Below are 14,767 nucleotides of genomic sequence, written 5' to 3'. Positions count from 1 at the left end.
AGTAAATGTTGCTAGTAAGTTAGAATAGTGATTCTCAGCCTTGGTTGCACATTGAAATACTGCTGCTCTGTTCCCATCCATAGAGATTTTGATATATTGATTTGGGATTGCTAGGATTTTTTAAGGCTTTGCGGGTGGTTAATATGCAGCCGAGGTTGAGAATCACTGAGAGCATCAGTATGTTAGGACAGTAGTTTTTAAAATGAGTTTTTAGGCAGTGGAACCCCTGCAAATAAATTTCACAAGGAAGCCCACTTTGTAAAACTGATAAAAGCAGAGCTGCAGCAGGGTGGAGGCCTTGTATCCTACTGAACTCTATTCTGTCCATCTCCTAACAGCCCTCTCCAAGGGCTCTACAAAACAGAATGGGAAAATTACTAGATGAGAGATTGTGGTCAAAGAGTAAGCTATTAAGTGAGAGTTTGATTTTTATTTAATTGAAAAAAATTTTTTTAAGTGTATTTATTTTGAGAGAGGAAAAGTATGCAAATTGTGTAGGGACAAAGAGGGAAGAGAGAGAATCCCAAGCAGGCTCCACACTGTCAGCACAGAGCCCAACGTGGGGCTCAGTGTCCCAAACTGTGAAATCATGACCTGAGCCGAAACCAAGAGTTGGACACTGAACCGACTGGGCTACTCAGGTGTCCTGGACGAGTTTGATTTTTAAAGGTGTAATAGTTATAAATGTTCAAGACATCTAAGATGTGGCCATGATGATGGATTGGTGACATAGAATGCAAATAAAGATATGAAGTTACACATCAAAGAAATAGGGCTAGGGTTTGGGATTGGTCACAAATTACTAATAGTTTCTCTAAAACACAAATACAGTTGACCCTTGACCAGTGTGGGTTTGAACTGTGCAGGTCCACTGACACATGGAGTTTGTTTTTTTTTTACTATAAATATATTTTTTCTCCTTTATGATTTTCTTTTCTTTAGCTTTATTATAAGAATACAGTATACAATACAAAAAAAACATTCAAAATGTGTGTTAATCAACTGCTTATGTTGTTGGTAAGGCTTTTTATGAACAATAGGCTATTCGCAGTTAAGTTTGGGAGAAGTAAAAAGTTAAAACGTGGATTTTTCACTGCATGGAGGGATCAGTGCCCTAACCCCCATATTTTTCAAGGGTCAGCTGTATACAGAACTGAAATAAGAATATAAGATTTAAATTGAAGCTCAGATATAGTAGAGATATACTGGGAAGCATAGTATAGCAAAATAATTTAGACCATAATTGATATATAGACAACTTTATATATTTAATTCTTTAGATTTGGTATAGTAAAACTGTTTATTTTACTTAAAAGCAAAATTATCTGAAAAGATTAGTTACTTTTTGCATTATTCTCAAAAGGGTAAAATGATGAAGCCTGAGGGCAGTATAGCACACTTGTTAAACAGTGAAATAAGTAGTTTACTTATGTAAAGGGAGTTTTTAATGTATTTCAGACAAAATTTACTGTACCATTAACAGTTACAGTAAAAGACACAAAGGTAAAGATTTAAATAGATGAGTTTTATATTGATACCAAATACTCTGTGGAGTATTGTTCTCTAAATGTGCTAAGTTGTTCCCTTTGGACTTTCTTAAAGGTATAAAGGACCAGATTAATGCAGAACCTTTTAGGAACAGCTGTAAGCCAACAGCAGGTGATCCTGTGGTCTATAGTGACAACATGCTGTGTTCGTTTTTTTTTTTTTTTTTTTAATATGGCAAAGTGACTAATCGTGCCCTTGTCTAAGGCATGTTTCATCATCTTCAAGCACTTTTTTGGCCAAAGACTTCTAAACATAGAGTGTCCCTAATAAGCTCAGTATTAGATTGAACGAGTCTGATTTGAGGACTATTGGCAGGAGTAGGTGTAATTATTAAATTTACTAAATAATAAAGCAAGGTAGTAAAGTTGGCTTTTTGTCAAATAGCAGTAGTCTTATTAGCAAAAAGTCATCATTTGCAGGGTCAGAGTGAAAGGAGGCTCCAAAGGATTCATTTTGTCCTAATTACAGTTTCACCTATACATATTATGCAAAGCTAATATTTAAAGCATTTGCCAAAATTAACTTCCTCTGCATGTTCTATTAGAGTGCAATGAATTGCAGCAGCTTTTTATGTCTTGCTGCTTTTGTATGCTGTAATAATCTGTAATTATGGGTTTGCTGCAAATGCTGGAGGGTTTGTTTAATCTGACAATCTGAAAAGACAACCCTGAATAGACTTATTTAAATGAATGTTAGTTACACAAAGCCTTAGAAGCATCGATATCTTCATGTTACATTTTCTCACAAGGCTAGTTATTTAGAATTTCATTTTGAATATCTAATTTAGAGAATTTCATATGTTTTCTTTATATCTAAATTGATTTTGAGGAGAGATACATATGTTCCATAGTTCATAACTCAAAATTTTAAATAAAATTGTCCAATTAACAAATTGAGAGATTTTTATCCTTCCATATTTATATATATCCTGAATTTAGAGAAGCAGCTTAGGAAAGAAAATGCTGTTACCTACATCTAAAATCTAAATATAGTTTGTAAGTATTCTCAGTGTTAGTAATTATGACAGATTCGTAAATGAGTTCATTTGAACTGCATTCCCACTGTCTCTTCCTTTGAGAAGAGGATGTATAGGATGGACAGGAACCTAGGACTAGGGTTTTGTTTTGGGGAGAGCTGGCTCATTCTTGCAGTTTATTTATAAGTAAATTTGAAAAAGGAACTCATAAAACCTGTGATACTTATAATGCTCTCAAAATTGAATGATTTATATTGCTTCTGTTATATTCAACTTTGTATATAAGTTTTCAATTCATCTTTATAAAAAAAAAATCTGTATTATTCTTAAAGAAAAATGGTGTTTGAAGTGTTTCATGTGATTTCTCTAAGATCACAGATCAAGCCAGAGGCGAAGTCAGGAATTTTTCTCTGTTTTGTGATGTTTCTATTAAATTATATTCTTTCACTTCTCAAAAATGTTCTACAAAAAAGATTCATTGCTTAGAACAAGTCATATATTTAAGTTTATCACTCAAAAGGAGGAGGACAAAGAAAGAACAGAAAATTCTTTTCATACATGAAAAAATTTGTAATGTCTTTAATTACAATTTTTTATTACAATTTTTCTGTTTGTTTATTTTTGAGAGGGAGAGAGTACAAGCAGGGGAGGGGCAGAGAGAGAGGAATACACAGAATCAGAGCAGGCTCCAGGCTCCAGACTGTCAGCACAGAGCCCAACACGGGGCTCAAACTCACGAACTGCAAGACTATGACCTGAGCTGAAGTCGGACATTCAAACAATTTAGCCACCCAGACACCCCTTTTATTACCATTTAAAATGTGATTAGGTCTTAGTTAGATGAGCTTTTCAATCGATCTGGCCTTTATAGATACTAAGGTATGCTAAATAATACTATCTTGAAGTTACTATACACAGGGAAAAAAAGTTGAATTGTTTCCATATGTCACAGTAATTTGCTAAAAGAAAAGGGCATTTTTAAAAAATGTTTATTTATTTTGAGAGCAATTGAGAACACTAGTGGGGAGGGGCAGAGAGAGGAAATCCCAAGCAAGCTCGTGGCTGTCAGTCGGAGCCCGACATGAGACTCAAACTCACAAACCATGAGATCATGACCTGAGCCAAATTCAAGGCTCAAGACCCTTAACTGACTCAGGCGCCCCGAAAAGGGCATTTTAACAAAAGATAAAAATACGGAAATTAGAGTTGTGGTAAAGATGGAACTAACACTGAACTGGGAAGCAAAAGACCAGCCCTGTTCTTTGGTAGACCAATCCCTTAGCTCTTGTGTACCCACTTGTCCTCACGTTCAAAATGATGAGTACTGGCTAAATTGTCTGTAAGGTCCCCAACAGCATGAACTTTCACTGCATTCTAAGTTTTAATGAGGGGAAGGGAAAGCAGACGCTACATTCAAGCCACTTCTCTGTTTTTTCATCCAATGACATATCTTTTTACTTGACCTGCATATGGTCTTGAAAAAATGTAGGATTGAATTAAGGTTAATCATTTAGTGTTATCTAGTGTTGAATAGCTGATTTTCAGAACTAGGCGTATTTATAATTGAAGAACAACTCAATATAATTGGATCTTTTTAAGTGAACTGAAAAGTATTCATATATATACATGTATGTGGTCATAAACCATGATTGATAATGGAAGAAGATTAAAATTTTGATACTCCAACATTTCAAAGTCAACCAAAGTTCTCTTTTAGAGTTGGAATAATGGAAAAAGATGTTTTTGCTATTAATGGCATAGCAGCTGGTTTCTTACTGATCTCTGCTTGTAGTCAGTGAGGGCTATGGCCTTGAAAATATAACACTATTCTTTTTTCTTGCTTCTTTTTAAGCATCACATGAGCAGTGCACAAGCTAATGTCCTTACAAACTTTTTTTTAATATGAAATTTATTGTCAGATTGGTTTCCATACAACACCCAGTGCTCCTCCCAACAGGTGCCCTCCTCAATACCCATCACCCATCCTCCTCTCCCTCCCACTCCCCATCAACCCTCAGTTTATTCTCAGTTTTTGAGAGTCTCTTATGGGTTGGCTCTCTCCCTCTCTAACTTTTTTTTTCCTTCCCTTCCCCCGTGGTCTTCTGTTAAGTTTCTCAGGATCCACATAAGAGTGAAACATACGGTATCTGTCTTTCTCTGTATGACTTATTTCACTTAGCATAACATTTCAGTTCCATCCACATTGCTACAAAAGGCCATATTTCATTCTTTCTCATTGCCAAGTAGTATTCCATTGTGTATATAAACCACAATTTCTTTATCCATTCATCAGTTGATGGACATTTAGGCCAAGGGGTACAGGAGTGCTGATGCATAGGGGCACTTGTACCCAATGTTTATAGCAGCACTTTCAACAATAAACTTTTTTTTAAAGTGGAGTTTATTGAGATATAATTTACATAAAGTATAATTTATTTTTTTATGTCGGAATTTTACTACATACTATGTTGGTGGTTACACAACTCTGTACAGTTGCCAAAATGCATCACAAAGTACACTTAAAACTAAGGAATTTATGTAGATAATACTTTGATCATCAGGACATTCTCAAATCTAGATTTATTCTGGCAGATAGGCCATAGTGTTTCCAAATGATTAACTTTCAGAATATAAACAGTGTTCAGACAAGATCACTCTATGACAATGGTAGAACAATATAGAGACACAATCATCCTGTAATCATGTCTATAACTAAGACAACACTGTATGTACACACACATACAAACACACAAACATCCTCTTCTAACATAAATGATGAGTGCTTCCTTACCAATGACAACTCTTCCCCTGCCTCGTAGATGAAAAGTATCAAGACTGTCCCCAACTTCCCGACACCACTCATTTTAGAATTGGCTTCCACATCAACCTGCTTGCAGTCACACCGGCAGTGTTTGGCTAGTGGGCTTTGCCAAGTTATTGTCTCTCTCCACTTCTTCCTTCCTCCCTTTATTCTGTTTTCTGTCTTCCTTCTCCTCCCACTCTTCCTCCTCCTTCAGGTCCTGCCATTTCATGTCCTTGACTGCTGTATTCTTTGTTTTCTTTTTTTACTCCTTGCTATGGATATGCTCCTTATCTATTTGCTTTCCCTAATGTGTGTAAGGAAGGGGAAAAAACGCTTCTGACATCCAACTAACTGGGACCACAATGACCCAAAAGAATATCTTACAAAAATACAATACATAAGCAGGCCCATAAAATACGATTTCCCTGAAAGTTTTCATGGTATATACTGGTTACGTTGATTCACTGTTTAAATTGATCCTGACTCCTAAAGTTTAGTAAAAGATTATTTTCTCTGAAACTTTTACATCATTGATAAAAACCATAATTAAATGCCATGTTAAGGCATGCAGTTTCTCTGAATCTACTCATGAGATAAGAAATTTATCAGTTGGATTTCATTGGCTTTTTAATCTGTGTACTGAGTGATTTTAAGTGATTTATAAGACTTGTGATCCTTCTTTGCAAGTATGATTTACAGGGGTGCCTGGATGGCTCAGTAGGTTAACCGTCCAGTTCTTGATTTCGGCTCAGCTCATGATCTCACAGTTCGTGAGTTTGAGCCTGGCATTGGGCTTTGCACTGATAGCGCGGAGCTTGCTTGGGATTCTTCTTGCCCTCTCTCTGCCCCTCCTCTGCTCACGCGCTCTCTCTCTAAAGAAATAAATAAAGCTTTAAAAAAAAGAAAGTGTGATTTCTTTATAAAGGCTTAAGTTTAAATTGTGAATCCATAAGCAAAACTCTGAAAAGGGCTTTTTAAAAAAATTAACAAAACTTCAAGAGTTTTCTTCTTTGCCATCATTCTTATAAAATAGAATCTAAATTGAAAATATTTAATATTTGAATATGATTTTGATAATGTGATGAAATCTCCATTTGTTTTCTAAAAATTTCATTGTTACATGACTTCCTACCTAGGAAGCAGCAGTATCCCCACTCACTTATATTTCTTATTTCTAGTGAAAACTCAGATGCAACAAGGATTAATCTCTATAGCCGCCCGCACTGTTATTACACATCTGGTAAATCACTTGGGCCATTATCCAATGAGTGGTGGTCCTGCTATGTTAACAAGTCAGGTGTGTGAAAATCATGACAATCATTACAGTGAAAGTACTGAACTTTCTCCTGAACTCTTTGAGAGTCCAAATATCCAGTTCTTTGTGTTGAACAATACAACCTTAGTGTCCTGTATCCAGATCAGATCAGAAGAGAGTATACCTGGAGGAGGTTTATCAGCTGGCCTTGCATCAGCCAATTCAAATGTCAGAATCATAGTACGTGATCTCTCCGGAAAATATTCCTGGGATTCTGCCATCCTGTATGGACCACCTCCTGTGAGTGGCTTGTCAGAACCTACATCTCTCATACTTTCATCATCTCGTCAAGAGAAGGCCGAAGAGCCTCCTACATCTAATGAATGCTTAGAAGATATAACAGTAAATGATGGGGTTTCCCTCCAGTTTAAAAGAGGATTTAGAGAAACTGTACCAACTTGGGATACCATAAGAGATGAAGAAGATGTTCTTGATGAGCTTTTGCAATATTTAGGTATAACTAGTCCTGAATGCTTACAGAGAACTGGAATTTCACTTAATATTCCTGCTCCACAACCTGTGTGCATTTCTGAAAAACAGGAAAATGATGTTATTAATGCTATCCTTAAGCAGCATACAGAGGAAAAAGAATTTGTTGAGAAACACTTCAATGACTTAAACATGAAAGCTGTGGAGCAAGATGAACCAACACCTCAAAAGCCTCAGTCAGCATTTTATTATTGCAGATTGCTTCTTAGCATATTGGGAATGAACTCCTGGGACAAAAGGTAAGAATAAAAGAATTTTTTTAACATTAATCTTACTCATCTTTTGATCAAGCATTTTAGTCTCTGTTCTTTTCCTCACTAAATTTTATCTGCCAATTAGTTGTTTGGCCACTGGACAGATTTCAGATCAGGATTCAAGGGAATAAAAATAAAACTCAATAAATTAACTATTAACATTTTCATAATGAGTAGAACTATGACTTAGAAATTATAAAAAATAAAAATTAAAAAAAAAGAAATTATAGCTCATATAATTGAAAGAAATCTTATTTTTCCAACCTTCTTGTAAACTGATAGTAAAAACTATTTTTTCTTACAACGCTTCTGACACCAAACGTGGGTTTTCCACACCAGGCAGTTCCAGCACTAACTGGAGTCAGCACAAACAGATTAAGGGCTCAGACCCACAAGTTCTGCCTCCCACTTCAGACAAAAGTTGCAAGTCCATACTTAAGACCAACTAGCTACAAATCAGATAACCACCTATAATGATAATTCACTATAATGACTCATTAAACATTTACTTCTATTTAGCGGTTTATTATAAAGGTTAGTTAAAGGTACAGATGAACATAGAGATGAAGAGGCATGTAGGGTGAAGTCTGAAAGGATCCCAAGTTGCAGGAGCTTCTGTTCCTGTGGAGTTGGGGTCTGCCACCCTTCCAGCACATTGAATTGAGTTGACTAACCGGGAAGCTCTTTGAACCTCATAGTGTAGGGATTGTTATGGAGACCTCTTCATATAGGTATGATTAATTATTACCATTCTCCCTTCCCCATAGGGAGGCTGAAAGTTCCAAGCTTCTTTTTATTTTTATTTTTTTAAGCTTATTTATTTATTTTGAGAGAGACAGAGTGCTAGCAGGGGAAGGGCAGAGAGAGGGAGAGAGAGAATCCCAAGCAGGCTTTGTACCAGCAGCACAGAGCCCGATGCGGGGCTCGAACTCACACATCGTGAGATACGACCTGAGCCAAAACCAGGAGTCGGATGCTTAACCGACTGAGCCGCCTCTGAAGTTCCAAGCTCCTAATCATGGTTTGTGCTTTCTGATGTCCAAGCCCTATCCTGAAGTTTTCTAGGAGCCCACCAAGCATCACCTCATCAGAACAAAGATGTTTCTGTTACCAAGGAATTGCAAGGGATTTAGGCACTCTATGTAAGATGTTCCTGTCACCTTCGTCACTCAGGAAATTACGAGAGTTTTAGGAGCTCTGTGTCAGGAACTGGGAGCAGAGCCGAAATACATATTTCTTTTTATGTCACATCAGCCTAACAGGTTTTTTAGAGTGACAGCAGTATGATCTTTTCTTGTTTGTATCAGAGAAATTAACTCAAGATTTAGCATCAAATCAAGAAAAGAATCTTTATTTCATTTTTTAAAATTTTGTTTTCTTACATATATTGTAAAAAACCATGTTAAAAACTTGGAATAAACACAAAGTATTCATGTAAGAGTTAAATGAAAAGGCATTAGATTTAAATCAGAAGAACCAGGTTAGGTCATTTAATCTTTAAGCTTCAGACTATAAGTTGAGGAAATAACTCTCATCTCACATAAATATGAGAATTAAATTAGATAATGTACATAAAATGCCAAGATTGTACACTAGTGTAAAGCATTACTGTACATTTGATTTTTAAAATTTCTGATACTAAAAGCTGTAGGGAAGTGGAAGAAGCAGCATTGTTTAATGTATTGTTTTTGTTCAATTTGCAGTAAGAGGGGAGCTCAAGTATCACTGGATGAATAAATCTTAAGAGTAATTTAAATGCAGGTGAAGCATTGAAATGGAGTTCTACTTGATTGACCAGTGTTTATAATCTTACTTAATTTAAATCCTTCCGTTTATTAGAAGGGAGTATCCTCTACCTTATGGGAAAGGCATTTTGTCAGGAACACAATTTGTCTGATGGTATGTCCAAACGTAGGTAATTGCCGCTCACAGGAGTGCACTCTATTCTCTTTTACTATAGGATGGTCCATATTCTGTCTCTTAAAAAAATTAAAGGTGGGAAGCTATATTTTGCCACAGCAAACATTGATTTGATGAATATAATTTGTACATATTTAACACCTATAGAACCTATTTGGTGAAATTTCTACATTGCTTCATAGTGTAAAAAATACCCATAAGGTAAAACAAGAAAGCAAAGCAAATTCCATCTGGATTACTTGGTAATGCATATGCTTACTTGGTAATGATTTAGATTTTGTGAGTATTTTATTTCTCATTAGGAACAGCTTTCTTACATATTTTTAGGGAACTCTTAAGGAACCTACAAATATTTTTGTCCATTTTTCTGGATATGAGCTTTATAAGCTTCTGCAAGGAAAAATTGAAGTGACCAATAGATAATGATCCACTAACAGAAATCTGTGAAGGCCTAAGTAGAAATAATGACCTATATTCTTTACATTTCTTTTAGGGTCTGTTCTCCTTTGTGTTAGAAGTATGAAAAGGCAAGAAAAGTGTTTAAGAGTTGCATGAGTAGAGTGGAAAGTATTTCCGGGACTGTCATGTTGTTCACTGCAAAGGTGATGAAAATTTTATAAATCTCTCTGTTTAGGAGGAGCTTTCATCTCCTGAAGAAAAATGAGAAACTACTGAGAGAACTTAGGAACTTGGATTCCAGACAGTGGTAAGTTGTTGGAGAACCTTCAAATTTATAACTAGCAACTGTCAGCTATTTCTCTTTATGTGTGAATAATACTGTATTGTTGATTTCTAACTTTCTGAGAAGAACTACATTTCATTTATTTATACCTTTCAGTAATAAGCTTTTTGAAGAAAGTTCAGGGCTATGTTAAAGTATTTGGTATCTCGGAATTGTTTACCCTTTTTTATGCATTTCAGAATTCTTTTGATTGCAGAAATCTAATTGAAACTATAAAATGTCCTTTGGTTTTCCTGTATGTAGATATTCCAAGTATACCCTTTTTGATTAGTCTCAGAGGTCTCAAGTGAAATGACTGGTGAATACAAGCTAGTACATACTAAAAATATTAATGGAACAAAGATGGATGTAGGTTATTATATTGCTGTAAATCTGATTTCTGACTAAGCTCTTGGATAATGTACCCATTTACATGTAGGTTTTGATATGTAAAACTCTTATATCATTATTTTAATGGTATCTAGGTTCTTGATGCATATGGGATGTATATGGACAAGATTTCTGGGAAACCAGTGCTAGAAATTGCAGAATATCACTTAACTGGAATTCCTATAAGGTTGACATGTATATGTGCTACTTTCTTTTCTAGACTCAAAAAATAAAATTTATGGGTAAGTGCTTTGGGGCAGTATAACTAGAAACACATTAATAAAGCGATGCTTTGAATGTTACCATTACTCAGAATGCCTGTATTTCTGAGATCTCAAATCCACAACCTACTTAACATCCATTTCTCACTCTCTCACATCTTTGTCAGCTGCTGTTTTGTACTTTCATGTTTCCAGTTTTTTGCTTTTTCTGTTTCCACGGTCAGTCTGCCACCAACCTCTGATTTCACTTGCCCTGTCCAGCTAATTCGCACATTGTCAACTATAAAAATATCATTTCTGGCATTTTCAAAACTACTCTTCCATTTAAGTTTATATATGTAGGTATGTAGATAATCAATATATATATTAATTCCAATCAGTTCTCCAATTGGAATCATTCTTAACATCTACTTTCTCTACTCCTAGGCAGAGGTATATTACTAGAGAAAATGATCAAACCATTGTGATATAGGAGTTAGTGTAGATTCATGCTCCTTAACTTCATCAATACCTTCTCTACTGTTCGGCAAATTTCTTATCCCTTGTTTACTTCTTACCTTGTTTCTCAGAGTAATTATTATAAACTGCTTCTTTGTTTTTTAAGCCCTTCCTTATAGTCAAATGATCATCTCTATTCTAACCTCATTAAGGATTCAATTCAAATGTTTGACCTCTTATATAAAAGTCTGGTAGAACAATAGTTCCTAACCTTTCTTCTTCTTCCACACATTCACATTTTAACACACATTAGTCACATCTCATAAATTAAATTCAGTGATTCTGACGATTAAGGAACTTAATTTGAATCAAGCCAACCGCATGCCATCATTATTCTATAGGAATGCATAGTAAAGATAATTCATTCCTTTCCCATATCAAACAACTCTGACTTATAACTTCCTCTCTTTAAAATTCCTTTTTTTAAAAAATCTGTTTATTTTTTTAAATTTTTTTTTTCAACGTTTATTTATTTTTGGGACAGAGAGAGACAGAGCATGAACGGGGGAGGGGCAGAGAGAGAGGGAGACACAGAATCGGAAACAGGCTCCAGGCTCTGAGCCATCAGCCCAGAGCCCGACGCGGGGCTCGAACTCACGGACCGCGAGATCGTGACCTGGCTGAAGTCGGACGCTTAACCGACTGCGCCACCCAGGCACCCCAAATCTGTTTATTTTTGACAGAGAGACAGAATCTGAAGCAGGCTCCAGGCTCTTGAGTTGTCAGCAGAGTCTGAGGCGGGGCTCCAACCCGCCAACCCTGAGATCATGACCTGAGCCAAAGTCGGACACTTAACCGACTGAGCCACCCAGGCGCCCCTCGCTTTAAAATTTCTGTATTGAGCCATCTTTTCTTGCTCACCTTCAGTTTCAGAAAAGCCTTTTTTCCCCCATCTGTACTTCTACTTACTACCTTTTCTGACTGCTCTAGGATCTTCAAAAAGTTATCCCATCTTTATCTTGTATTTCTACTTACCCTTTACCATCAGCACACCTGTTACCTTCCTTTAAACAAAACTTCTCAGTTACCATCCTTTGAAGCTACAGTCTATCTTTTTTATGCCTTTTACTACCAAATTTTATGAGAAAATAGAATCTTTACTCAGTTCTTTGGTTTTTGTTGTTCTTAGCTTTTCTTAGAATAATCTTTTAAAAATAATGTTTCATTTCTCTGGTTATTATAGAAAATATACAATAGAAAAATAAACAATCTACCAGTAAAGCCTTGGATTGCAAGTAACTTGTTCTTTGAGTGTTCCACAAGATGAGCAAACATTTCTAATAAATTTTAACTTGATAAATGAGCCAGTGGTTCTTGAAATTGGCTTTAATATACGAGTGCTTTGGATTGCAAGCATGTTTCCAGAACAAATTATGATCACAAACCAAGGTTTTACTGTATTTATAACACTATTCTTAACATTTGTTTATGTAATTTTTCTCTTTTTTGATAGACATACATTTGATTTGTTTGTTTTAAAAAACTGGAATCACAGTAATATATATGTACATAGTAAGTTATCTTTTAAAAAGGACTTTATCATAGGGGTGCCTGGGTGGCCCAGTCCATTAAGCATCCAGTTCTTGATTTCGGTGCAGGTCATGATCTCACAGTCATGAGATCAAGCCCTGCGTCAGGCTCCTTGCTGAGCATGGAGCCTGCTTGGGATTCTTGCCCTCTGCCCCTACCCCCAGCCTCTCAAAATAAATAAACATTTTTTAAAAGGAACTTTATCATATTGTGAGCATTTTCCTCAGCCATTTTGATATTTTTCAAAAATAATTTTTTATGGTGCCAAGTTCTGTGATTATTGGACATTTAAGTTGCTTTTAGTATCATGCCCTAGGATAGATTTCTAGAAATAGAATTATTACATCAAAGCATAAGAACTTACTTCAGGTCATATATATTGCAAAACCACCTTTCACTAAATACTAATTTCTACTCCTACCAACACTGTATAAGAATACTTATAGAAATTCTACTTGGCCAACACAAGGTGTTAATCACATTTCTAAATCTTTCCTAGCTTGAGAGGCAGGTCATGGTATCTCTTTAATTTATAGTTCTTTATTAGTAACAAAGTTAATATTTTTCATGTATTTGTAACAAATTTTACTCCTTTCCAATTCCTTCTTAGTGTCCTTTTTCTATTTAAAGTGGAATTTTTCTAACCTGTAAGAGCTCTCTTACATATATGGTTATATAAGGATTAACTTTCATACTTATTGTGGGAGTTTTCCCAATTAGTTGTTTGGCTATCAGTTTTCAACAATTTCACATTGTTTAACATACAGTTTTTTCATTTGTATGTAATTATGTCTCTCAGTCTTTTTTCTTTGGATTTTTTTCAATTGTTTAATCATACTTCAAGAATTAATTCTGTCTTGAAATCAGTTAAACATTCTATTATATTTCCTTCTAGATCCATAGTTACTTGTTGGAGTGGTAATTATTTTACATTTAATTCTTTATTTCTTCTGGAATACGTTTTAGTTTATGCAGTAAGAAATGAATATTGGAGAATAGTCTTTCTCTGTAATTTGTTGGTAATATATACCTTTCCCATTGATTTAATGTTTCCTTTATCAAATAGTAAGCTGTGTATTTCAAAACTATCTGTTCATTTCTTTTGATTTTTCTATGAATTTTGTGCAGATGTTAGTGTTTCACTTATTGTAGCTTTATATTTTAATATCTGATAGGCCCAGTCTTCTTCCTCACCCTCCTCATACATATTCTTCTTTTCTTAGATATTTTCACCTGTTTATTCTTCTAGATACATGTTAGAATTAGGCTGTTGTTTTCCAGAAAAAAATCCCATTGATATTTTGCTTTGATATGCAATAAAACTTTCATATAGAAAGAATAAGCACATTTGTTATCATTCTTCCCATTAGTAATCATGGCATGTTTTTCATTTATTCTGGGGCCCAGATATTACTTTTAGGGTTATTTTATTGCTGTGATGCTATTCTAAAAATTTTTTTTTTTAATTTTTTTTTTCAACGTTTATTTATTTTTGGGACAGAGAGAGACAGAGCATGAACGGGGGAGGGGCACAGAGAGAAGGAGACACAGAATCGGAAGCAGGCTCCAGGCTCTGAGCCATCAGCCCAGAGCCTGACGCGGGGCTCGAACTCACGGACCGCGAGATCGTGACCTGGCTGAAGTCGGACGCTTAACCGACTGCGCCACCCAGGCGCCCCTAAAATTTTTTTTAACATTTGTTTATTTTTGAGAGACAGAGAGAGATAGAGCACAAGCAGGGCAGGAGCAGAGAGAGAGGGAGATACAGAATCCGAAGCAGGCTCCAGGCTCTGAGCTGTCAGCACAGAACCCAATGCGGGGCTCGAACTCACAGACCGCGAGATCATGACCTGAGCTGAAGTCAGCCACTTAACCAACTGAGCCACCCAGGCGCCCCTGCTGTGATACTATTCTAAATAGAATTTATTTCCCATTATATTTTGCTATCCAGATACTTTAGTGAATTCTCTTATTTGTTTTAAACATTTTATAGTTATCTCAGTCTTAGGATCTGTCTAGGTATATAATTATCTACAAATAATCTCTTTTCTAAGAGTTATGCCTGTTTTTGTTTATATCATGTTTTATTACATTGACTAGAA

The 14,767-nt window shown here is 35.6% G+C and overlaps 1 protein-coding gene across 7 annotated transcripts in view; it reads left to right on the top strand.

Annotated features, from left to right (window-relative positions):
• The window catches only part of RALGAPA1 (Ral GTPase activating protein catalytic subunit alpha 1), a 274,567-nt gene that overhangs the window by 175,042 nt on the left and 84,758 nt on the right, over positions 1-14,767 (top strand). For all 7 annotated transcript variants that reach the window (XM_030318952.1, XM_032593697.1, XM_032593698.1 and 4 more), the window contains 2 exons: positions 6,506-7,370; positions 9,940-10,011. In XM_030318952.1, the coding sequence (XP_030174812.1) occupies positions 6,506-7,370; positions 9,940-10,011 (937 nt within the window). The remainder of the gene's footprint in view (positions 1-6,505; positions 7,371-9,939; positions 10,012-14,767) is intronic.

The sequence above is a fragment of the Lynx canadensis genome, chromosome B3, assembly GCF_007474595.2.
Source record: "Lynx canadensis isolate LIC74 chromosome B3, mLynCan4.pri.v2, whole genome shotgun sequence".
NCBI classification, from domain to species: Eukaryota; Metazoa; Chordata; class Mammalia; order Carnivora; family Felidae; genus Lynx; species Lynx canadensis.
This window is presented reverse-complemented; position numbering and strand designations above follow the sequence as displayed.